General features: G+C 45.1%; 2 protein-coding genes across 5 annotated transcripts in view; one reads left to right on the top strand and one right to left on the bottom strand.

Moving 5' to 3' along the window:
• ATIC (5-aminoimidazole-4-carboxamide ribonucleotide formyltransferase/IMP cyclohydrolase) overlaps positions 1-1,687 on the bottom strand; it is a 27,828-nt gene extending 26,141 nt beyond the window's left edge. For 2 of the 3 annotated variants that reach the window (XM_064515361.1, XM_064515363.1), the window contains exons 1-2: positions 1,532-1,687; positions 436-562 (exon numbers count right to left, since the gene is read on the bottom strand). In XM_064515361.1, coding sequence (XP_064371431.1) covers positions 436-562; positions 1,532-1,553 — 149 coding nt within the window. In that variant the 5' untranslated portion in view covers positions 1,554-1,687. Of the gene's footprint in view, positions 1-435; positions 563-770; positions 907-1,531 lie in introns of those variants that run through there. The other variant, XM_026120916.2, reaches the window with a different exon arrangement.
• A 22-nt stretch (positions 1,688-1,709) lies between these two features.
• ABCA12 (ATP binding cassette subfamily A member 12) overlaps positions 1,710-26,173 on the top strand; it is a 120,141-nt gene continuing 95,677 nt past the window's right edge. Inside the window, exons 1-5 of one of the 2 annotated variants that reach the window (XM_064515352.1) lie at positions 1,710-1,805; positions 2,049-2,150; positions 2,314-2,524; positions 2,991-3,161; positions 23,932-24,030. In XM_064515352.1, coding sequence (XP_064371422.1) covers positions 23,974-24,030 — 57 coding nt within the window. In that variant the 5' untranslated portion in view covers positions 1,710-1,805; positions 2,049-2,150; positions 2,314-2,524; positions 2,991-3,161; positions 23,932-23,973. Of the gene's footprint in view, positions 1,806-1,899; positions 2,151-2,313; positions 2,525-2,990; positions 3,162-23,931; positions 24,031-26,173 lie in introns of those variants that run through there. The other variant, XM_064515354.1, reaches the window with a different exon arrangement.

Here is a 26,173-nt window from a genome sequence, read left to right as displayed (position 1 = left end):
CACATCTCTGACATTTCACTCTTCCTGCCCAGGTCTGGGCAAAGACCAGCTTTCACCTGCCTACGAAGAGCAGCACTTGGGCCAGGTTATGAATACTAAGACAAATGATTGCCTTATGGGACATGCCTCAAAGAAGACAAAACAACATCTGCAGCGCAATGGTCCTGACACCTCCACTGGACACTGCATGACATCCTGCACCATAACAATCTTTGGCCTTGGTCAACCTACCTCTGGCCAAGAAGAAAGATTCTCAAACTTGCCTTGGGGTGGCTTGTGTTTTTTTTTGGGGGGGGGGGGGAGGGGGGCAGGGGGAGGAGGTTTGCTTTCAGACAATATTTTTTCTGTCTCCAGCTTTCAATCATGTCTGCTGGCAAATGGAGAAAACAATTTAAACAATCTGATGAGAATTTTGGTGGGAGACAGAGTCCTTACCTGACAGCCAGGCCAGCATCTCTCAGGGATTTGGCTGTTCCTCCAGAGGCAATTAAACCCAGGCCAACAGAGCTGAGAACCTTTGCAAATTCCACCAGACCAGTCTTGTCAGAGACACTGAATAAAGCTGGCAGGAAGGGGAGAGAACAAGTATCTTGGTATTAAAAGCAGGGCATAACAGAGAAAAAGGCAGGATTATGAGACGGAAGACTTCAATGATTTTTTTATATATACATATACACACATATGTGTTAAATATATATATATATATATATATATATATATATATTTTTTTTTTTTTTTTTACACACACACACACACACTCCTATTCCCACCTCTGCAGCTGGCGTATTCTGCAGCACTGACAGACAGCACCCATTTGTGCCTCATTTTTCCCATTTCCAAAATGACATTGGCCTGCTCTAAAAAGCCTCTTTTCCGATCTGCAGGCAACACGTAACTTATCTGCTGCTCTCCTACAGCTTTCAGGTTGGCTGCTGCTCTCTCTGGGGCATGCCGCAGGAGCAATGCCACTGCGGCCACTTAATTATTTCTGCACCCCAGCCTCAGGATGTGAGAAGTTTAAATACTTTTTTTTTTTTTTTAACATGAGTAGGTATTAACAAGCATGGACCAAAGGCAAGCTAACTAACCCAGAGGGAAGTGCTTCCCCTGCAGCACAGGAACTACCGGGTTCAATCTGGGCTCCCACCACGGGGAGTGCAGATAAGATCACCCCGGGGCTCGCCCCTCGCAGCGCAAAGCCAGGCTCCGGGCGGGCCCCCCCGGCTACAGCAGAGCGCACAGGCCCCCAAACACGCATTTACGAGGCCTCCGGCTGCCCCCAGCGCCGCCCCCCTCCCCAAAGCCCCGCAGAGGGCCGTTTCCCCGCGCCCGCGGGGGAGCGCAGGCCCCAGCAGCCATGTGCGCCACGGGCCCCGGCCGCCCCTCCCCCCGCTTTAACGGTCGCCGCCGCGGGCGCTAACGGCGGTTTAACGGGCGGCGGCGGCGCCTCAGCGGGCGCGCGCGTCCCGCCCGCTCCGGGGCTCCTCGCCGCCCCTCTCGCCCCGCCGGGAGCCGGGCGGCCCCGCGTTACCGAGCTGCTGCCGGGCGGCCATGGCGCCGTCGGTGGGCGGGCGGGTGCGCGCTGGCGGCAGCGGCGGGGGAGGCGGGCGGAAAGGAGCGAGCGGCGGCGGCCCGGCGGGATTTGGGCGCCCGCAGCACCACGTGGGGCGGCCCGGGGGGTGGGAGCCGCCTCCTCCGGGGCCGGCGCGGACGGGGCGGGGGGGGGGTGTCACCATCGGAGGGAACACGGTGGGGGGGGGGGGCAGCCCCCCCTTTGCCCGGGCTGGCAGTGCCCCACTCACCAGGTGCCTGGGGAGGGGACGGGGACAGGGATGGGGACAGGGCGGGCGGCCTGGGCAGGGGCGGCCCGTGGCCACAGTAGCGGAGCGGGCAGGCCAAGCACGTTTTGCAACTTCAGGCCAGGATGCAGGTTTTTCTGGGGCCTCTTTACTGATGGGAAACCCAACCTGCTACGAATACGATGTGGGTGAGGCGGTATCTCATTGTGGTGAAAGATGGTGCAATAAGAGCGATTAATTTTTTTGCAGAAATACTCACTGTATTTTCATCTATGGCAAGTCCTCTCACAGAGCCTGCAATCTACCCGAGAACAGGGAGCAGAGACAAAGCACTTGTTTACCAAGTCTGAGGTAAAAAATTAAGCTGGTAAATAGTTAAATGATGCTTTCCCTTCCTTTATTTATTTTAAATTTTTCACTGTAAGGGGAATTAACAGGCAGAGCTTTTGTCCCCTTCAGGCCTCCAAATCTGCCGAACTCCTTGCAAATGCATTTTTCTTTTTTTTCATTCTAGCTTGCGGTTGAGAGGAAGGACTGGCAGAACACTTTGTTTTTAACATCTCTGGCTAAAACCTGCACTGTGCCCCTTTACATCTCAAACAATGATAAAGTGCAGCAGTGGGACAGTAGCAACCTGTGCCATTTGCTGCCAGATAGAGAGAGATGCAGTTAATTTACAACACAACCCCAGTCATCGTCCTGCCAACGTTTGCACGCTACCTGAGGTACGCAGGCATCAGTTGGCCTCCATTGCATCCTTTTGTGAATGCATGCTTTCAGACGAGGAATGAAAGCACTCCTAAATATGCACTGTGAGTGGATAGCTGTGGTAGTATTTATTACAGCCCAACACGTGGCTTGGAGATTCATGAAGCCTCCCCACAGTTGTCCTGCCACTTTAGTGGCGCACTGTAAGTGTTGCCATTCCCAGAGGGTTGCTTTGCTGAGCAAAATGACAAACATTCTGCTGTGGAGAGACTGGAAGAGAGGTGCAATGCCCTACTTGACCGTCAATGGAGAAAACCATCCCATTTTCAGTGCATAAATATATCACTTTCAAATTAGAGTCGATTTTCCTCTGTCCAGAACAAAGCAGCCTGGGATGCTGTGCATAATGGAAGTGCCCGGTGTCTCTGCAGAGATGTTTCCACCCTTAGGCCTATACTTACATTTGGGCTTGATTTGTTGTAGGTGATGCTGGACTGTTCAAGCGATTTCAGTTTGCCTTTCCTCTGGCCACTTTTCAAACAAGCTGGGAAGCCCTTCGTTGGAAGGATGTCAAAAGAGAACCAGCTGTCCTCTGGGAGGCCTCTGGGATGTAGTACCATGGCAAACCATGCTGAGACATGGGACACTTAGCAGGTAAGACCTGCTCTTGGTCCCTGCTGCTTGGCAGGAATGGGTTCGCTGCTGAATAAATGCTCCTTTGCTGCTCTTCTCAAAGTCAACAGAGGCAAGGTTAAATCACAGATCATTTAAACCACCCATTTTATCTTTGTCCTGGAACAGAAACAGGACGCAGGTGTTTCTCCCATGGTATATCCCAGTTGAGTGTCAGGAGTGTCCCCACAAGCTGAGATCCGTGCTTTAAGTGTGTCTGCATCTGCAGACATTGGGTCCAGGGATCGGGCAGCAGCTAGGCCAAACTGGTTGCGTTTGTGTAACCTACGCATCCTTAATGCGCATGACCTCCTGGGGGGAGCTCTGACACATGGGTTTTGGATCAGGTCCTTAAGCAATCAGACCTGCCTATATCCAGGGCCAGGAACATGGGGTGATTTGTGAAAAGGTCAGGACTATGCAAACTCATTGCTAAATGAAATGAAAGAAGAGGTCTGATGGGGTGCGGCGTTGGCATGTGCCAACACATCCAGGTCTTCGGTGTTGAGCCAACAGTGAGCTGTAGCCTGTGTGCAGCACTGGGAGTTGGGAAATGCCTCCATGTCCCGTGGTATGGGCACAGCCTGAGAATTGCAACATGTCTTGATTCTAGCTGAGTTCAGGCTCCTCCAACAGAAGCAAGAAGAAAGTAAGCCCCTGTGGAAGGAGCAGAGGATGGAGTAGATAGAGTGAGAGTTAACAGTGCTGTCTGTGGTCTGTCAGTGGCCAGGCAGGGTTTCAAGGCTGTCTGCGGAACGGGCATAGTTCAGGGCTTAGCTGTGTGGATGAGCAATGGGCGTAAAGTCATGCTCCCACACTGGGCATCCAGCATGGGCACGCCCCCGAGATGCCCCACATGCTGCTCTTGTGTTTTCATTGCCCAGCTGGGTGCTCACTGTACGCTTAGAGCTGCTGGAGCAGGCAGACTGCATCCAACTCTCTGCTTGCATTATAAAAACAAATAAATGAATGTTTCTAGATCTTACAGACAGAAAGCTGAAAGGTGCAAAGCAAGTGCATCTGAAAGGCCCAGACACTTGCCTGTTTTGATTTGTGAATCTCTGGACTTGGGCAGTATTGTCTGTGTAAGAGAGTCAAGCAAGAAATACTAAACACACTAAATAAACTCAGTATATGTATTACTCTTAGTAGCAGCTGGTGACAAGCAGTAATAAATTACTGTTCCAAAGTGCAGCTAGGGCCAAATGAAAATATACTGTTAAGTGGTACATGAGCACCATCATTATGAAAATACATACCTTCGAGAGAATAAAAGTTGAACAAAGAGTACAGATCTGTACAGCTGAGGTGGGCTTTTGGGATTATTAATGTATGTGAAAATGAAAAATTCGACAGAGTTCTGCATATTTATCCAGTGTTGGAGAGCAATTTTATATTCTAGTGCAGTGTCTGAGAAGCTAAGGAACACAGCGTATGCTGTTTGAAAAGCAGGGTGTTTTGTGATATTGCAGAGGCTGTGTGTGAGCAGGTGGCTGTGCCAGACTATGCACAAGAGGACAGAGTTGATACTGCTTTCAGACAAATAGTCAGAGGGAGGTTATCAGCGTAAATAGTGGCATTTGCTTTCTTTGCTTGTCCAGCAGTTTATTGTCCCTTGGCGTGTGAGGCGAGGTTTGTTTGCTCAGGGGCAGGAAGGCAGTTTGGGTTCACCCCGAGTCTCCTCTTGAATTGACGTTTGAGAAGAGGCACTCTGTCTGTGTTTTAGTTGGGTGTATGGATTTGGATGTGACAGATATGTCCAGGTTTGGGGATGGCAAACAGTCTGCTTTCCCAAGGGCTTAATTTTGCTTTATAGAACTTAACTGATTTTTGTGATGAGCTCATGTTGAAATAGCCTGTACTCCTGCACATGTGCCATCATTTATTCAAGGGGAACGAGGTCTCACAGGAGCTTTTCCTAGTGTTTTAAGCCATTGCAGAAGCTCTTGAGCCAAGAATGCAGTAACATCATATTGGAAATCATGGGGAGAGGTAAATACCGGAATTACAAATACCAGATTAAGATTATTTCTAAATCATACTAGGGCCTACATCCAAGCAAAGAAAAATCAGGCTTAATTAGCAATGTACTCCACTGTGTTAATAAACAGAAGTAGAAAGAGGATGAAGCTGAATAGACAAACAAAAGCTGTAGTGTTTCTGGTTTTGCTGCTGTCAGGATGATAGGCCAGATTCCCTTCTCTTGAGACTGCAGGGAGTACTAGCAATGCTTTTAGCTTGGCTGTGAGTTCTTATTATAAGGCTGTTCTCTGTTGTTTTTTTCCCACGTAGCACACAAAGTGGAGCATAGAGAAAAGAGGTTAATTTGGCCATGCATTAATTTGTTAAGGTAGGAGGCCGACAAGCTGGCTTTCTCCTGTTAAAACTGCAGCTGCTTGGGGGCCAGCAGCAGGGTGGGCTGAGCCTGGCAATGGACTAGGGAGCACCTACAAAAATAGTGAAGAAATACCGAAAACCCAAGTGCGCAAGTCCCTGGTCATTCTGATTTGGGGCAACCCTGTGCCAGAGTCATCCATGGTGAATGTTACAACAGCGGTCTGATACAGATCTCCCCCATCCCAGTGCGTGTCTCATTGCCATGAGGCTGCTTTGGGGAGGCATAATATTGTGGGAATATAGAAAAAAGAAAGAATCCTCAGCTTTGAAATTCTTCATCATATTGAGTTTATTTTCTTTCATCAAGCCTCCCCATGCCCTCTTCACGTACAACCAACCTTGCTTCTTTTAAGCTCTTTGAGCTACCTTTGAGCAGAGGTTGCGCTGTCTCAGTGTGATGCAGGACAGACACATAGAGCTCTCCTACTCAAACTACTGCTTTCTTTACTGATGGTTATTTAAATGGGAAGTGAGGAAGTATAAGTGAGGAAGATGTTACATTCACAAAGGCCACTGTTATTTTAAGCACTGCTGTGGTATGTGGTATCTTCCTTCAGGACCCTGTTTGTCAGGCATTAGACATCATTTTTTCCAGTCATCTTATGATCCGAGACCTCAGTCTTGCAAGCACTTGTATATACGCTTACACAAAGTGTCACAGGATTACATACAACAAAGCTGAGTACTCATGAAAGGGCTTGCTCAGGCAAGGCTCAAAATGACCTGTCTCAAATACTACACAACAGTAGCGTTTGGAGTGGAATACAGTACAGACTTTCTCAATGGTTAGTGCTATATCCAGTCTTTTGGTTTATCTGTCTGTTCACTTTAAGGATTCATGAGAAGTGCAGGGTGAAGTCTTTTTAGTGTATTCTAGGAGAAGAAGAGCTGCTAAGCATTGCCCTGTCAAACCTTGTTGGAAAGCTGCAGCACACGGCCCAGGCCACTTGCCACCAGTTACTAAATCTCTGGGGTAACTTCAGCAGCTGAGCTGATGAAAAGGCTAGGCAGGAATACACCACAATAGCTAGAAAAACTCAAAGGCTATGATGCATTTTGAGTTTCCTTTTCAATCCTTATCAGCTCAAAGCAGCTTTTGTTTTACTGTTTTCCTTGGAGGTCCCATTTAAATCACTTACCTGGGGTTGCAATGCTGTCTGTTGACTGTCCTCGTAAATCCATGATCAGAGTGCCACGGAGCTGCAGGGATGATGACTAGCTTGTTAACCGCTGAGGTGGTTATTCAGAAATGCCAACGAGCTTTGCATGTACAATTATACCTGGGCTTTGAAGGTGACATCCCCAGTTCAAGCACCAACGTAAGCGGTCAGGTTTTCCCAGTCCTTTGCTACCATTTTCTAATGCTTTTCTTGCATAAGAAACAATTTCCTCGTAATAGAATAAATATTGCAAGTTTCGGCTTGAGTTATTCTCATAACGCTCTGGATAATGAATGAGACCCAAAGGTGCATAAACCAAACAACAGTTTATTTTCTGAATGTCCTCATTCCTTTCCTCATGGAGACTTGTTCCTATCCAAGCATGGAAAGAATAATAATAAAAAGGTAAGAAATAGTTTCTCCTGCTGGCGAATTGGTGCCTACTTCATTGTCTGAAACCCTCGTGCACTGAGACAATGAATCCAAGAGCACGAGATCTCAACTCGGTGGGTGAGGAAGCAGCCTGTGATGTGTGAGGAAAAAAAGCAAAGCCATATCTCAGAGAAAGGTCGTGTGACAAGACCCCTTTCGGAGCAAGCCCTGACATGGGTAAGGCTCCCCAGATGAAGTGCAACAAACTATGGCACCTTTCCTGGGCTGGGATCCCTCAGAGCAGGCTCAGCTGAACAAGATGGAGGTGGTGATGGTGGTATGCTATTGATGTACAAGGTACAAATGTGGGAGGAAGGCATCATGCTCAAAGCACAGCGCTCTGTGTAATTGAAAATAGGATTTTTGCAGTAAAAAAAACCCTCATCCACTTCTCAGTTTCTTTACATGCCTCCTCAAGCTATTCATATGGAAGGAAGAATTTCCATTAAAAAGAAAAGGGGGGGAAATGTCTTTTTTGCTGTAGTTGCAAGGAAACTGCATTACCCTCAAATAATACCAGACTGCTTTACCTTTTCTCTTAATTTGACCATTTAAGTTACTGACCCTTTCCCAGTGGAACTGGTTTTATAGTCCTCTCCCCCCACCCCCAGCTCTTGAGACGCCTGCATTGGATTAACTTTCGTCCTTGGGTGAGAAGGCTTCTGCTGGGCTAGCAGCTGTGCAGGGAGGCGGCGGCGATGCGCGGGGAGAGGGCTCCCACTAGAGTGCGCTAGGACAGTTAAAATAGACGTGGTTTTCTGCTGGGATCAGAGTGGAAGCATCAAAGATGCCTATAGAAGAAATGGCACCTTTGTTCTGAAAAGAAGGGATCTGGCTTATTTCCCCCTTTTTTGGCTCTTCCTGTATAAAAGGAGGGCTGTAGCTTTTCCCCAGATGAGGCTGAAGTGCGCTGCAAGGCCAGCAGCAGTGAGTATCTGAATGCACTGAGGTTTGGGCTGAGTTAGGTGCAGAAAGAGGCCTTGGGGAAGAACCCAGCCTGCACACAGAAGAAAGGGAGGAGCTTTCTTTTCAAGCCTTTTATTGAACTTGTCTTGTCCCACAGTCCCTTGGTTTAGCTTATTGGTCTATATGACAGGGGAAGTGGAAATCTGTAGAGTCCTTTGGTGTACTTTGTCAACAAGGGAGGGGCTGTCTCAGGGTCCATTAATGATCTCCTATTGTCCTTTGTGCTGTTCAGAGCCACCCCTAAAAAGGATGCCCAACACCACACAAGAATTTTCCACCTTGACCAGTACTTGAACGCAGGCCTTCCAAACCCCAGCCCTTCTGTGCTACCCTAGCCTGCTTCATGTTTATTTCATTAGCCAGCTGGAGCATAATTCATTTCATGATCTACAGTCTAATACATAAAGATGACAGTGACATGAATCCTGGCTTAAGATTCAATTTGCATGTTAATTTGTTGTGGTTCCCTGGATATTTGGAATTTGCTCAGACAAGATCTGGGAGATGATGAAGTGTTCCTTGGGTGGGGTGTTCTCATGTCTCCTAGCAAGAGCCGGAAGGGATAGGTGACATAGATTTACTGTCCAGCAGGCATTGTCGGATGTAGAGTGTGGGGGATCTACAGGCAAAAGCAAAGCATATCGTCATCGAGGAGTTCTTCTTAGTGCACATTGCAAATCAAGTCAAAGCTGACTGTAAAGCGGCAGGAAGCATCTGGAAATCAGTGACGCTTGGTGCAACAACCAACGAAGCTTGCTTGCAGCAGATTAAGAAAGCGTGCATTTTACATTGCAGTCCAACCTCAGTCATCTTTGGTTCACAAAGTCCCTGAGATGCTTGCCTAGGGAATACAGGGCCTCTGAAGACAGGGAAGAAAAAGTAATTTAGGTTTGGTCATGTTGGCTTTGAAGGGTTTAAGCACTGGTCAAACAAACTTCTCCCCATCACTCAGTTCCAGGAAACTTCCTGCTCACCCTTCTGTCTAATATCCAGGAGCTGGCTTATGGGGAAGGGCAAATGCTATGAACCTGTATTCATTTACAGCTCATTGGAGGACCCAGGAAACCCTTTCAGTTAAAAGCAGATTGATTATAGGTTTATAAGAGACTTGACAGCGAATACAGACATAGCTACTGTTCTGTAGCATGCCTGAAAAAATGGCAGCTTGCCAAAGATAGTGCAGTGAGACTCTCTTGGAAGTACAGTCCTAAGTAGTTATTTATATGTCTTACAGTAGCGCTAACTGATCATCAGAGCTAGGATATTTAATAAAAAGGGGTCTTGCCCCCAAACCTTGTGATCTGAATAGAAAACATGGATAAATAGAAAGACAGAAAAAGACAGAGTTGTATGAAGCAACATGTCTGGCATTACATAGCAGTCAGTGCCACAGCCAGGGAGGGCTTGAACCAGTCTCTGACTTCCAGATACTTTTGTTTACATAGAAGATGTTAGATGCAGCAAATGATCCATTTTCAGATTTTGCTGATTTTATACACGGTCTAATTTGATCAAAAAAGAGGAAGGAGAGAGAATGAAACATTTTTTCATAAATCGTTCTTTTTTTTTCCTCCCAAGAAACTGGCCAAGGTCAATGTGTTTTCGCCTTAGAAACATGGATAACAATTCAATGAAGAACTGTGGGGAAAAAATGAAAAAAAATGTTGTTTCTTTTTTCTGCTCCAAAACTCAATGGCTTTGGATCCCCAGGAGTTTCTCATGCTTTCTGAAATGCTGTTATCCTGTATGCCCTGCATTGGTAATCAGTTGTGGCTTCTTTTACTTCTTTCTGTTCTGACCTTTCTTTCTCAGAGTCTCCACTCACAACAGGAAAAATTCTGTTTTTTCGGATTCATCTTACTGAAGTTTTATGGCTAGGAATGACTAGAAAAGGAGATTTCTTTTGCCAGAAAACATCATTAAACCATGCTCTTTTCTTCTTCACCTAAATCACAGCTGAATTTTTCAGCTGTGATTAAAAAACAATATTTTAAAATGATCAAGAAGCCTTAAAATTAATATTTCCAGGTTCTGGAATAAAAAATGTAATTTTCCAGATGATTTTTTTGAGAGAACTGGATATAATCAGGTCACTACTTTTCCATTAACCAGGGTCCACCGAAAAACTTAGGAGCAGGCTGTGCTCAGCTCCAGACTTGGGAAATGCAAGTTTTGCTTCTTGCATGGTAATCGTGTGCCAATTGAGTGAGGGATGTTTGTGTTCCCCCCAACACGCAAACTGGGGGTAACAGCACTCTCCTCATTTGCAGTGCAGTTGAAATCCGTTGATGAAAAGCCCCTGGGCTTCGCTGAGTGTTATTACTAATCGTAGGCAGAGACTCTGTCTCTGCTGGTGTGGCAAATCCACCTGTAAGAGGCAGGGAGCCTTCAGGATGGGGATGCCAGGTACCACTCCTCATTAGGCCGAGCTGAGGCAGGTACTAATTATCCTGGAACTGCGGAGTCCCAGTGCTCACGGTTCCTGCAGGCATGTGAGCTGTGTCCTGACTTGCGTGTTGATTCTTGCACATCAGCAGTGTGGGAAAAGGGTGGGTCTGACCCCCTCTGGGGTGGGAGCAGGATCAGCACTGGCTTTGCACTAGTGCTTCTTTCCTTCCCACTAGCTCTTACTTGTCTCCTTACATTTCAGGTGTAGGAACTGTGGCTCTGTGCCCATCTCTGCTCAGTGCCTCTTGTGCTGGAGTTCCTGGAACTATATCAGTCATGCTTTAATTGTGTGGAAATTTGAGGGGAAGCATTATGTTGTCCTTTTAAAGATTATTTATTTTGTCATTGCATTTTTCAGCATGAGTGAGTCTTTGTTCTTCTAGTGCCTGATTTCTGTAGGAAATTCAACCTTTTGTATATCCACAGGTTGTTGCAGATGTAATTTTGTGGACATAAACACTTAAAATTCCTGTGGCAAGCAGGAACAAGAGGGGGACAGAGTGGAGAGCAGGGCTCTTGGAAAAGAGCTGCTCTTGTCAAGTCTATTTGAACATGGATCAGATCACAGGAAGCTTGCATGGGAGTCCTCAGTCATGCTGAGAGAGCAGCAGAATCATTTGACAGAGTTTGGGTTAGTCTTCATATGGTTCCCAATGCATACTGTCTCTGAGTAGGCAGAAGGGTACTGTCACCCTCATGCATTGGCTGTCGCTGGTTAGGAGAGGGAGCCCTCAGCATTGTATCATAAGGAGCAGGAAGTCAATTGGCACCAAACAGGCAGGGCTCTTTTCCTGAATTAAATTAACAGATTCATGGGGACGAAAATTCTGGCCCCGTGTGAGGTCAGTGGTGAGAGCTAAGCCTGGGACTCAGGCCAAGACAGCAGGGCCAGAAGGAACGGTTAAAGTAATTTAGTGGGACTTCCTGCAAAACGCAGCTATAGACTTTCAGCTGTATTCTTCAACTTACCTATCAATTTTCTCTGTCCCCTGCTTTTAATTAATGATAATATCTTTAATCATGTAATTATAGCCTCATCCCATTGCCTTACTAGACTCGGGTGTCCAATAAGGACAGGGTAACACTTCAGTTTCTTCTGCTGTGTTTTGTTGTCTAGTTTGATGTAGCTGAAAAGAAGCAAACATGCTGGGAACAGAATCCTCCAAAACAAAATTTTGCTGATGATATGCAACATTTAACTACTACTGGAGAACTAAAGAGTAGGACTTTTTTATGTACACCATTTTTGACATAAATACAAACCTTGTCAGAAACTGGAGGTTGACTTGCTTGGTTCTGGTCACGTCCATTTAACTCCTCTTGTGCCCACAAGCACAGACCACCATTATAACAAACACTTGAGGGAAAATGATTTCTCCAGGCAGGAGCAGTTTAATCATGATAGGTCAGATAAACATCCTTCAAATAGAGCATGGGGAGTTCTTCCCTTATAGATCAGCTCCTGCAAGGGGCTAAAATCCTGGTGTTGGTCAGTATCAAATCCCATTGATGCAATAATCCAGAGCAAGGAGCACACTGAGACTAGGCATTAAGGCTACTTGTAATTGGATTATCTGAAATGATTTTTTACTCCTGGATTAATGTTAGAGGCTTCAGTCTAATTTTAGACTTTGGGAAAAAGATGGTTAATTCTTCACACCTTGTCTTTTTGTTCACTTCTGACTTTTCTGATCTACTGTTCTCATTTCACTGCATTATCAGTATCATACCATCAGTCCAGAGGGCAACTTTTTTCTTCAGAGGCACTTTAGACTAAGGACTCTTCTAAGCATCTTGCCTACAGGGAGGACTGAATGCTGAACTTTTGGGGACTCCTTATGTTCTCAAAGAAGCAGTGATAAAGGAAAGGACTGTGGGCTGTCTGGCATTTGAAATCCAGTTTCCAGTTCTGTGGCAGACCACCAGTGTGACAAGTGGAGCAGATTCTACCCTGGCACAACAGAAATGAGCCAGGGCTACAATAGATTTAGCCTTTCTGATTTCATCCATAAAGAAGTTTCCATCTTGTTAACAAAAACACCTTGGTTCCTGCACTCACATCTGACATTCCCACCTAAGCCAGGCTTGGCTCAGCTCAGCACTGTGGCTAGCCCTTCCTGGCTGGTGCTGGCTGGAGGCTGTGCATTTGCACCGACGGCCTTCTCCGCAGCATGTCTCCCAGAGGACTGCCGTACGGGGTCAGTGCCAGCGCGCTACAGAAGCCTCCCAGCCCCTTACTTGGGGTTTTGTGACCCTTTCACAAAAGCTCACTTTCTGGCAGAGATATTTGCTTGTGTTCACTCTGCAGCATTGTGCGACGCTGTGAGGGGTCTCCCTTTCCAAACACCTGCACTCAGGGTCTGTTCCTGGGTTCAGTGGTGTGAGCAGGACTGAATCTCCTGGCTGGGCTCCTGCTACCTTTGGTGCCTCGCCACCAGCACCAGGAGTGCCAGCCATTGCTCTCCCTGCAGTTGCGCCGCTGTGTGTGCATGTGGCTGGATTTTGATGGATTTCTCCTGTCAGAAGTAGCTACATAAGCATTTCCCTCTGAAATCGGCCCATCCTGAAGGATGCTCGATAAATTATGCTCTACCAGATTTTTTTCCCTGTAGGGTGTTCATGGCAATGCACCATCCTGAATTGTGTAACCAAGTAGAAAGGTCCTTGCTTAACAGCATGGCACAAAACTGCTCATCTGAACCAGCAGCCAGTAGATTAATTCCTTGCAGTCCTTTCCCATCTTCCAATATCACCTTTTTACTGCCATCAGTATTCATGGTCTCCTCTGTCCAAAGCCTCGTTGTCATTTGGTCTGCTGCTGGCTTTCATTGATTGCATGATTTCGCTACAGATCTTATGATAATTAGTGTTTGGGATTTTTTTTATGAGGATCTGATGAGAATCTATAGTTTTTTTTCAGACGGTGAAGCTTGAGTTTTGTTACTGCAGAGAACTGAAAATTGCAACTGAAAGTTGCTTGAAAGTTGAAAACTAGAACGCAAACATTCAGAATATATGGAGTGTTTTTATAAGCACATTAATTTTCAAGCCAGTTTCACAGTTTCCAGGCCTAACCGGAGATTTTTGAATGCTTGGGGTAGGCAGAACTATGCAAGCAGTATGTTTTTCAAAGACGTGCATTCACAAGCTTCTCATCGTTGGTGCTGCAAAAACGCTACTATTTCTCCAACAGATAATATCATGTAATATTATCCATACGAGGTTAATGTCCCAGCTTGATCTGTGTCATGCGATGCACCAGTTTTGTTTTTGTCTTGCTACTCTTTACTTCCACTTGGTAGTTGAAATACTCCAGGTCTCTGTGCTTGCATTACTGCTTTCCCCTGATCTTCAGTTGTGCTCAGATTGGCGCTTACACTTGTCTCTGCCATCACTGGCTTTTCTCCTTGTTTGTTTCTCCATAACATGATAAAATTTCAACTGCAGAGGTTTTCTGCTAGGACTTCTGCACTTAGTAACTGTGGGCCAGCTTGTCTTCTAAAATTTCCCCAATCACTTTTTCAATTTGACATCTCCTGCAACCTTAGCATTTATTTTTATTGCTTCCCCTGATTTTCTTTTGATTAGACAATAAATGCTGGGTTATCCATCATTTCATGCCAGTCACAGGTTGCATGGTGCTTCTCAGCCTATGAGGCCTAGATCATTCTTAATCAGCTGAAGTGAGCAATAGGTAAGAGAGCTGAAGACTTCATTTCCATTGCTGTCCCCTTGCGATCCTATCTAACACTGTGGAATTAAGGCAGGGTCATTGTAAGTGCCATGTAACACAGTGTCAGGTGGCTGATTAAAAACGTGCAAAGCCCAGGTGGTTTCAGAAAAGCCCTGTCAGTCAGCTTTGGTTTGGTCTCAGGTCTTATTTTCATTTATTTACAGTATTACCCATTATATGTAGAGAGTTTGCTAAACGCTGAAGAATAATGGTCCTGTCCCACATAGCTGACAGCAAAAGGACTGACAAAAGGGAAGGAATGCAGTAAATGCAGTTATTTATGTATAAGCCACGCTTCCCAGCCAGCTGTGCTGATAAAAAATGGCCAGTTTTATGGGAGGGTTGGAAAACAGCAACAACAAAATTACCTTTGTGAAAAAAATACAAAATATTTGGATCAGCACTTTGATTAAACATGACTTACTTATTGCTGACAGCACAGGGAAGATAGTCCTAAAGATGCATTTAAATTTATTAGACATAGTCCTATGTAGGGCAAGGTGATCTTGGCATAGACACCTGCATCTAACAAGATACAGAGACAGTGGCAGAAGATCCTACCTACGGCACAGAAAAAGCTGATGAGGGAACGGGAAAAAAGGAGATACTAAGTGTGAGATAGGAAAATTGATAAAGCAGAGGTGGAGTTATGAGCTGGTGTCTTCTGTGAGGGCAGATGGTGAGGCAGGAAAGGAAGAGTTTGGAGGCAGCTTTCCATCAAATTGCCAAGTGGTCCATAACCATGTAATGCAGGGGCTTTCTATAGGACAAAAGGTTGTGTTTTCAGCAGTCCCGTGTGACTTGGAGCCTGACTTTGTTCTACTTAGAGGCAATGACAAGCTCTTATTGATTCATGAAAACCTTAGAAATCAAAGAAAACTTGCTGTGGCAACCAGCTAATTTAATAAAAACATTGATTTCTCCAGCTGGTCAATTAAAGAGCATAAATGCAGTGTAGCTCATTTCTGTCTCTGAATTAATCTAACAAATGATCATTGATTCAAGTGAAAGGAAACTATACCCCAAAGAAAAAGTCCTTCTGTATTAAAAATCCTCCAGCCTATGAGTACTGGTCTATAGTGTGCCACAGATAGAGCTAGTTACAATCCGTTGGCAACCCCTTGACTGCATTTCCCTACCTGCCTGTCACACTGTCATAGAGCACCCTTGGGTTCTGCATTGACAGCCATAGCACAGTTTGGGATTTGTCCGAAACATTGACTGTATCTTGCTGGCATTCATATGGAGAGTTTGAGATTCACTGTCTTGGACTGTGACCCCAGGTGTACTCAGAGCAAAGGGCAGCTTAGAGCCGTGCTTGTTGTACTTGGCACAGTTGACCTATCTGTGCTTGTTGTTTGTTGTGAAACAAGATTGGTCATCGTGTTCATACTCTTCTTCCTTTAATTCCCTAACAGCTGTAAGAGGGTTTCCCTCAGTCATAACAGAGGCACCCATCTGTAGATTGCTTCAGCCGTTTCCGAAAAGAGGAGGAAGAAAAATCTCTGCATCCTCTTTGCCTTTCTTTCTTATGCAGGGTGCTGCTTTCTCATAGACATTGAAATCAAATACCATATCTGCTTCCTCACTTAAGTTAACGGCAGCAGGCACCTGCTTGCCTTTGTCCCAGGGCAAATCTGAAGGGGACTCATCTCCCCTTTTTGCAGTGTCTGTCCATGTTGGTTAGCAGAACTCATGGGTTAGTTGGCTGGGTCCCCCTCACCTTGCAGAGCAACCAAGGTGGAGGCAAACACAATAAGGAGACTCTGGAGCCCATAGCACTGGGGAGATGTTGACTAAGGAATAAACGGAGACACTCTTCGGTCCTGACCGTGCCAAACCCCTCCCTCTTCAGAACTGCTAGTGGGAGCATCTCATAGCATCACTTCAGATGAATTGCAGGTTCAAGGCAGCTGTCTGTTCTCCCGCAACAGGGGAGATGTTTTGAGCCCCACATCAAGGGCATAACATAGGAACTTCTCAATGCAAACAAAGTAGGTGAGAATGGGGCCCAGAGAATACTGTAGTTGTGGACATAGTAGTTGTGGACATGTTAGGATACAGCTTTATGCTTAGCTGCACAGGCTCAAGAGTCACTGGGTGGTGAATGCTTTCATAGGCAACTGGTTTGCAGCTGTTGGTTCATGAGCCCCTTTTGCTAAGCTGCCTGTTAAAATCAGCTTTAACAGTCTTGTGGCATGTGACTATGACCTGAACTAACTGCACCTGCAGACTCTGCCCCAGAAGCTCTGGCAGAGGAGGCTGTGGGGGTCTCAGCTGCTGATGTGCCCAGCTGCCAAGAGTGACTAGCCTTGCAGCAGGAGGAGCAGCAGGGAATGTGTCCTAGTACCCCAAGCTCCTAATTCGCAGGCTGGCTAGTCTGTGTAGGCTGCTAGTGGAGGTGGGCATGTGGGTGTATGCACAGCACAGGGACAGAGGCACAGTTGCTTCTGCTGTTCCCTGCTAGGGACCAGTAACCTGGAGCAGAGGGGCAGGATGGGCAGTGATATTTAAACAGCTATGGTTGTTTGTGTCAGTGAGAGTTAGGGCACTGACCCAGGGAACATCTCATTTTTCACATTGACCCATGGGCTTTGACGTAGAGTGGACCCGCTTTGGTAACAGACAGGACATCCCAACACATGCTGACCTGCCAGAGATACCTTCTACTATCATCACCTTGTGATGGTAGACCACTGCTTTTGTGCTTGGAGCCTTTTTCTTCTGTACCTGCAGCTGCAGTAGAGATATTCTGAGAGGACCCAGAAGACACAATGGTCCTTGAATCTGCTCTTCATCACAGGAGCAGGACTTAAAAAGAGGCATGAAGAGTTGTGGAAATGCACTCATCTTTGGGCAGCTGAGCTGTAAGGGATTGGGAAATGGACAGTAGGATGCTGAATACTAGAGGGGAAGAGGAATATTCTGATCAGTCAACAGGATTAAAGTCAAGCTGCTCTACAACATAACCTGATAGAAAGTGGCTGTTAGAAAAATGTGCCTATTAAAAGGTCAAGTGTGGTCTTGCTTTCTGGCCTGACACTTGCACAGACTGGTAAATGATACATAATGAATACCTTATTAGGTTAATTTTGTCTATTTGGGGTCATCATGAATAGCCCATTAGAAAATAACAGTTTTCTCAGAGGCTGCCAAATTGCTGGTTGTTATTATTTCTGCAAATAATACTGAGTCTGTAACTTGTTTGAGAACAGGTTATTGCAGTGTTTGTTGGTCAAAATTGGAGTGTTAACTGCACAGATAGCTACTCAGTGTGATTGTCTTCACTGAGCATGGAAGCATAACTCTTAGAATCAAGTTTCTCATGTGGAAAGGGCAGAGGGATGATCACAAGCTCAGTTTCACTACCCCAGTGTGACATCTTCGAAGTATGTGGTCTTTCTGATGTCCGTGTGTTTTTGGAGTTTATATTTTCCAATATTTCTTTGCAGTTGGTAGGGCTGGAAATGGATCTTTTGCTTTAAGGAAAGACAGTGTTCTCACTTATACACTAGATCCCAGACATGTTCCCAGGAACATTAGGGAGAAAATGAAATACCCTGAGAGCACCAAACCACAAATGTTCAGTCAGAATAACACACAGGATTTGTTCCCAGTGAGCAGTCAGTGAGCGTTCCTGCTGGAAGTGTAGAGTGCTTGCTGAAAAGCACCACAGGAAGTGCAAAAAAGACTTCTTTAAAAATTCAGATATGTATTTACAAACGTAGAACTTTTTCCCCAGTAGTAACATAGCCCCACTCTTGGAACTGCTGGTAACTGTCACAGGACCTTTTTTTTTCCTGGCCGAAAGTACCATAGGCAACAGTGGTACATCCAAGAGAGCTTTGATGCAGAATGTTCAAAAACATGTTTTCCGCTTCCCCTCCAGAGCCTGTCCCTCGGAAACCTTCCTTGACCTCTTCCGAGTATGAAACAGTTCTGTGTAGGCTTTGGTGCTCTTTTTCGTAAGATTCATCCGTGTCCTCCCCACATGCGTCTGTGCAAAACAGACTGCTGAAAAGTTACCAGCAGTGCTTTGGGTTGTGGATGGATTTTGATTATTAATAAGATGGTCAGGGAGAATGAGACTATTTCATGTCTTGTCAAAGCAGCACAAGTAGGATGCTGCTTTTACGAGACTTGCCGCTGCTCCTCACTCCTCTCGATCATCTCTTTCATGTGCCTGAACATGAGGTGATAGTCTGCTTCATGAAGAGCTGTAACAGCATGTGAAATGGCTCAGGAAGTAGTTTACAAGCAGCAAAGTGAAAGCTCAGAGACAGAATGGAAGAGGGCAAAAAAGACCTGATTGCAATATTTTAAGTTGAATTTCCACTACCTTCCAAGTGGGTATTTCAATATGAGTACATTGAATTCACATATTACTCAACAGGCAGGACTATTTAGCAATAAAGACCTCTGACACTGAAAGAGAACTCAAAGCAAATCTTTCCAGCAAGCAATAAAATGCAAGGAGTGTCATGCTTAAAATCACTGTGTCAGGTTGCTTGTTAAGGCAAGAGGCTGGAGGCTGGTTTGTGCAATTGGTGCAAGTGATGTTGTCCTGTGAGACACTCACTATCATAGATAACTGCCTTGGAGATTAAAAAAATTAAATATAATCCTACAAATGCAGTTCTGTAGCCACAGTGAATTAAATTGCACGCACACACAGAGAGAACATTAGGGCATTTGAAACTTGATCCAGGCTGCATTTGGAATTGGTTTTATAGCTGTTGATTGTTCTCTGTGGAGGAAAGTAACTGCAAGCAATGCTTGTTGTGCTCCCTGGAAAATGAGGGGGAAAAAAAAGGATCGAAGTCAATGCATGCAGCAGAGTCCTGTCTGAAAGATCCCAACTTCCAGTCCAGGCCAAAGAAAGAAGGCAGTGCAGGGTTTTCACATGTTTTTTTGTTTAAAAAGGAGAAGATGCCAGACTCCACAGCTTTCCAGAGATGTGAATGAAATTGTTCTAATTAATTATTACATTAAGGTTTGACTTCTCTGGAGCTTTGCATTGCACCCACATTATGCAAAGTGTCTTCCTGACTTTGAGGAGAGGCTTCTGGCTCACTCGCTCTGGAGCTCCGGTCCTGCAAGGATGCAGTCACAGGCTTTTCTTCCCATATATGGGTAGCTGTTCCGCATTAAAGTTACGACTGTGGAGTTAAGCATGTGTATAAATGTTTGTAGAAACTGGGCTTTGGGATAATAAGGATCATGAGTCTCAAAATGGCCTCTTTTGAGTATTTTGCGGGCAAATGTGAGTTTGTCCTGCTCATTCTCCAAGGAAAACCCAGCTTTGCAGATAGGTCCGTTGTTAGCTGATACACCGTGCGCATCTCACCAGGACTGCATTTGCATTGTTTCTGCTCAGCGCAGAGCCGTAGGAGAGGTCACATCTGTATTTACTGATCATGACTGAACTACCCAGCCCTTCGGTGGGAGTCCCAGCTTGGGCATCTCTTCTGCAGCAGAGAGGTGGCATTGCTGGGAGAGTGATTCAGCACACCTAAGCTGGATGCATGCAAGGAAGTGGTGTATGAAGCCCTCTGCCATGAGAAGGCCCCAGAATCTACTGCTACCAAGCTAACTTACTACCAAGTGAAGGCAAAACCCCCAAAGGACCTAATTTTCAGGGAATTGAACACACTCAGCTCTCAATGCAGCAACAGCTGTGCTTGCTTCTGAGAATCAGGGGAATTACAGGGACTCTTCCATATTCAAGGAAAAGTACTGCTGGGACTACACTGTGCTCTCACCAGAGTGAGTGGGGGAATTATTAAACTAACTTCTCAACTGCATGAGAGTTTTTTGTCAAAAATCCATCTCCCTTCCTTCCCCCAGAAGTTATTTAATCAATGTTTGTTAAGGATTTTTATTCTTGAGGTTTTCATCAACTTTTCCTTGAAATTTAAGATACTTCACTGTCAAAAGACATCCATTTGGACCAGTTCTAAGACATTCCCTTGAAGTGGCAGTAATATATGGGACTCAGTGTAAACTAGTGGCTCAGGAATGAGATGTTTTACATTAACGGAGCCCCCAGGCCCTTGCCTGTCTCAAAATGATGAGTTCGTCTTGGGCAGCCTCTGTGTCCAAGGCAGTGTGAAAATAGTCACGCAGCATAGACTCATTTGGAATATTTTATTCCATTGCTAGTCTTTTGCCTAATTAATCTGTGCTTAGCTTGCTTCCATGTAGAAAGCAGGAGACAAAGTTTTAGTTCTGGCTACAGGAAAATCACTAACTGGGGAAGTCATTATGCAAGCCAATGTCTAGATATCAGAGACTCCTTAAGATTGCTGTTCTGTGTTGGGAGGAGAAATTTTTCTTCAACTGTATGAGAGATGGTTGATATGTTTGTTGATGTTTGCTGCTATTACGTGTAATGTTATTTGCACAGTCTAGGTTTCTTCATATAAGTTAAACAGTCTGTGCTGGGGAGAAGGTTAATGCCTTACTGTCATCTGACTGATACCAGACAATATTTCCACATTTATACTCTGGTTTAACTTCTAGGAAGAAGCTATTTGCCAGATAAATACCACAGTCCCATTTTCTCTCGGAGGTCATTACTGCTGCCTTTGAAGTATCAAAGTGGCACACACTGAGGCTTGTTCACCGTTTCTAGGGAGAAATACGTATACATGTTATAGTCTGTGTTGACACTAGTTTTGGAAGAGAAGGCATCAGCTAGCTTATATCAAGGGGCTATATAGGTTAATGTCAATGGAGAGTGTACCCTTTCATGGTATTTCTTCCTCAAGCAGACATCTGGTGCTCCTTTTGTTTTCTTGGAAGCAATGACTCTTGCTTCCAGTGCATTTTCAAATATCTTGTTGTTAAGTAATTAGAGAATGGTTTTAAAAAGCATTTTGACTGTGAAGAACCCCAATTATTATTACTACTACTACTTCCTGGCAGTAGAGAGAAAGACACTGATGAATCCTCCCTTGATGTTTGTTGAAACAAGCTGTAGGAAAGGGCAGACCTGTGGACTCTAAATAATGGGACCGTCCATGAATAATAAGACTCTTCAGGGCTCTTTGTGGACAGACTGTAAATTCCTGCTGAAAGGTATTATTCATCTTCATGCACAGGACACAGTGTCTGTCCTGTGCTCCTGTCTTAGCATTGGTCCAACTATATTTCATGGCTATTTCTTACGGAACATACTTTTTATTGTGCTCGTTGTAATGATGTCCAAAAGGACACGTCTGGGGTTTTTTAATCATTTCTTGGTTGGGCAAGAGAAAAACAAGAAGCAACAAATAAGGTCATTTGTTTGGGATTTCCAGACATCCCAACTGGAGGTGACCTGAATTCTGGCCCAGTTCTGCAACTAGGTAGCTGCAAAACCCAGAAGTCACTTGGGGTGTGAAATCAACCTTTGGATCAAGGAGCCCAGAATATAGTTACCAAACAGTCTTGTTAATAGTCAGGGGCTCTGCCAAGGCTGCCAGACATCCAGAAGTCCTGAGCTAATGTCCCTAAACAACTTGCATATCAGCTTTGCAGTGCACATACAATAGGACCTGCGCAATCAGAATCTGTGATCTGCTGAGGAGGTCCTGCATGGTGGATCACCGTATGCCCATCAAGCATGGCCTGGTTTGGATCTGATGGACTAAAAGTGCTTCACCAGAAGATGTTGAACTTGCTGTGACACTCTTAGTGCAAAATAGTGTCCAATAGTAATTGAGTTTAACTTCTCCTCTTGCTCTGTTCCATACACGGGAAAGCTTCCAAGTGATGGCAGAGTCACAATATCAACTCTTGGCTTTGCCCTGTTGCCATTTCCATTTGAAGAATAAAACTATAGCATGCTGTTAAATAACTCTGGAGGTGACAGCCTTCTGAGACATAAACCTTGAGTTGAGTCTTGCCCATTTGGTCATCCATGGATAGGTTTATCATAGCTGAAGAGCTCTGTGTGTGTCAAGGGCACCTCCCAAGATAAGGGCACATCTTGCAACTACTAGTAGGGGCATGCTGGTAGCAGGCTGCTGGGCAATCGCAAACTCTAGGTCTCAAATTGAGGCCCAGGTACATGGCTGGCCCATCTTACAGTAATTCTCAAGGAGCTGCTGTCTTCTCTGGCACATGTACCACTCCTGTTGCTCCCCCAGCTCTCCAAGGTACATGCTGTGTGCCTTGTAGTGCTCAGGCGTAAAACATTTTGCAATGTGGGCCATAAACTCAGAGGACTTGGCTAGCCGTATAATATGCCCTTCTCATGTGTGCTGTGCTGCCTTCAGCTCAGTGAGTCAGACCAGAAAGCTTCATGGAGACCCACATTGTTTTCTTTCAGGAAGGGTGCTAGGGTGCTACGTGCTAGGGAAAGGAGTGGTGAGCACTGTCTCCCAGGCTGATGAACGGAGTCTCAAGATGAGCCACATTCCCTCACCCATTGAGTGACAGTTGCCCATCTCCCAGGTCTTCTCCCTCTCCATCTCCCATCATATGAGTCAGAGGATCAAAACCATTTTTAGGACATTTATCTTCTATCAATGACCTGAAGAGGGAACAGGATTATTTAACCATTGCTTTGCTATAGCCTGAGGAGCTGTCAAAAACATCTTCTGAAGGGGAGCAAGCCCTTCATGGCTTCTGTCTGTGCTCTTCCATCACCTGCAGTGCTTGTGTGAGAGTATTTCCACACATATTTTTCTTCTACAGCAAACAAGTTCCCAGCTATGGGAGGTTAACAGGCAGCTTGTGAAACTTGTCATTACTCATCAGCACATCCCATACTCATTTGGATCTCAGGGTGTGGCTTTAATTAGCCAATTTCATAATAATGCCCAGGTGACTTGGTGATGGAGCGACACCCTAGAAACCTTTTAAATAGGAGTATAGTAACTCCATATCCTTGGAATACTCTCTCAGATTGTTGTTTGACCATCCTTCCTAATAGCTTTCAAATACATTGGCTGTTTTCAACTAGGTTGTGTTGGTGGATAAATCCCACAGAAATGATTCAAACTCTTAGCTATTTCTTAGAAAGGTGCAACCAGGTGGAAGAGAAAGAGTGATTTAAGTACCTGGACTGAGAAACTTGCTCTTGTTTAGATAGCAGAAAATCCACAGGGGAAGAAGAATATATGAATGCCCCAGCTATGGGAAACTCAGAAACTATGGGATTCTCAGAGCTCAGTTATTAAGTCTGAGCAAACCAGAAGATAAGCAGGTGTTTTATTACCCCACAATAAACATAGTCTATGTTTTTTCTGTAGCTATTTTTAAGGCCTGTCTCTTATCTCAGCAGCTTAGTGATGTTCTTCAATTTGCTGGATTTCTGTGGTCCTTAGCATGTGTCAACCAAATTTCACTGTTTTTTTGCTGAAGCTGCCAGGGGCTTTGAAGTGGTTTGCCACCAAGATATGTGTTTGGCCAAGGACATTTTAGCATTTGGTATCAGATACAGTCAGCCTGGTATAACCACATGCTCTATGTTAAGCAAAGCTTTCCTTTGGTTGTCTTTATTTTAGTCAGTAGGCTTCTTAGTCTAGTTGGATGCTTTTTGAATGGCTTAATAAAATCAAGTGCTTCCTCTGTACAAGTCTGCCTTTTGCTTTGCCTCTGGTGTGTTTTCATCTGACTTATTTTTCAGTGATGTCCTGGGATCTGCAATAACAAGTCCTTTTCTACCTTTATGCACTCAAGACCATCACATACCTTCTCTAAGAATGTTTTGCCCCATGTCCTGCAGGTAAGTTGGCTGTTTGGTCATCTGTACTCATCCATACTCAACCCAGACTTATGTTTAGGTCTTTTCACCTGCTATTTCTGAGTCTGAAGGCTGCCTTTCTCTATATAAGCATGCTTGCTATTTGGTCTCATTTTTGAACTGATGAAGCAACCAGAGCTTTCTTTGTCAGTACTGGTGATCACTGCTCAGTTGATACTGGCTTCACTTTGTGTTGTGATGTGGTATCTGTCTGAAAATACACTTTTGGTGTTATTTCTTTTCACTGTTTCAAGCCAGCCAGCTGTGAGGCCAATCCTGCATATTATGGAACAGGATAAAAAACCCTTCTTTTCTAAATCCACATGATTGGAGGTTTATCTTGCATTGTGTGCAGATAACTATAGTTAATTTTTAACTTAATACAGTTTGCATCTTTCAGAAAACAGCTGTTTCCATTTCACATATAACAGCACACCCATGATAGAACTGTTGTCATAAATGCATCTGGCCTCTGCTGTTTCCTTATCCTTGCGGTCTGTCTTTGCCTTTTAAATTTTTTTTTGGCAGCTTTGCTGACACTTTCATTTGGGAAGCACTGTTATCCCCGGCCTTGGAAATATCTATTGTTCTTTGCAAAGTCAAATCCATTTTTTTCACAAGGACCTTGCTTTGACCTTGTTATCAGTCTTACCATAAATAGTGTGATCTGTAATTAGTCCATCTGTCAGCTGTCCAGGTTCACATGACAGGACATGAGTGTTGCCACGCGGATTGGAAACCAGCTGAATGCACACAGAATGATAAATGAGAAATGTCAGAGGATTTGGATGCTGGTAGCTGTCTAATGTCTTGTTGCAAGCCTTGGCGTTAGATCTGGCCTGAATGTTGTTAATGATCTGGAAGAGGGGTTAAAGGACATACTAATGAAACTTTCAGTGATATCATCTGCTTGCTGTTACAAGCAAGGCTCTTGAGCAAAGTTTGCATTCACCTGGGTATGCCAGTGGTTGCATCAGGTAGTACCCACTGGCAAGCCATGGGACCCGTGGGCTTGGGTGGAGTGCAAGCTAGACTCTGGCTCCAAGAATAAGGGTTGTGAGAATGGGATTTAGTAAAGGAGGGGCTAGGCGTACCTTTCTGAGCACAGCAGTGCCCGAGTTAGTGGGATGGGCTTGGATGCATGCCTTGAGGAGTTATTCATTGCCAGGCTTATTCGATGGGGGTGAGAGTGAAAGGGAAGAGGTGCTTGGCTCTGCTGGTGAACTTTTATTTTACTAGGGAGAGACTAAACTAGGGTTATTGATGGCTGCCAGGATCTAGCAGGAATGATTGCTTTCACTATCCATTACTTGTGCCCACAGCTCTTTTCTGACTGACCTTCATTCCTGATGCAGCCAGCCCTGTGTGGATGGTATCACAGGTGTTTTGTAACTGGTTGAAATGGAGCAGTGTGGATGGAGCCTGTGAGCTGTCCATGGCAAGGTGGATGCCTGAGGGCATCTCATAAGTAAAGCCCTCAGCTGCTGGGTGTGGTGGGAAATGATTCATGTAGCTGTAGCTTTGCTAGCACCAGATATAGATGAAGATGGCCTTAGGAGCAGATGGGTAGGGTAAAGGGCTGGCTGGTGACTCTGCACTGTCCTTTTGAACAGAGGCACCATGGCTTTAAAGCCAGAAGTTGCATTTCCCTACCTGCTCAGTATTAGCCTAAATTTCTTCCCACAGAAGTCATTGACATAAGAGGAAAGGACCAATGATGAGCTCTCTTGAAAATCCTGTCCCAAAAGTTTTCAGGCTGGGGTGCCTGCAGTTCACTTGCAGAAAGCTCAGGCATTTTGACTTTTGTGCTTAACTGCTTTGGTTTAAGAGTATCCCAAAACTTGCACTTGACTTGATCATTCCTAGGAACCAGTGGTCATTGCCACAGAGCAGCCCTGTTATCCAAGGGCTTTGGATAATACTTGGAAAATCGTCAGTGCAGTTCTCCTTGAACTCCCTGGATTGGGTACTGTGACACAGCATCCTTGTATTTCAGAGCTAATTGATGAATCACTGGAGAGCAGATTGCTTCTAAGAGGGACTGTCGTGCAAATGCTGGTAATGAATAGAAAAAAATCACCAAAACATTTTGGAAATGTCTTTGCTGGTGACAGAATGGCAAAGT

The sequence above is a fragment of the Dromaius novaehollandiae genome, chromosome 7 (genome assembly GCF_036370855.1).
Source record: "Dromaius novaehollandiae isolate bDroNov1 chromosome 7, bDroNov1.hap1, whole genome shotgun sequence".
In the NCBI taxonomy this organism is placed as follows: domain Eukaryota; kingdom Metazoa; phylum Chordata; class Aves; order Casuariiformes; family Dromaiidae; genus Dromaius; species Dromaius novaehollandiae.
The sequence above is the reverse complement of the archived record's forward strand: the minus strand, read 5'-3'. Positions and strand labels throughout refer to the sequence as shown.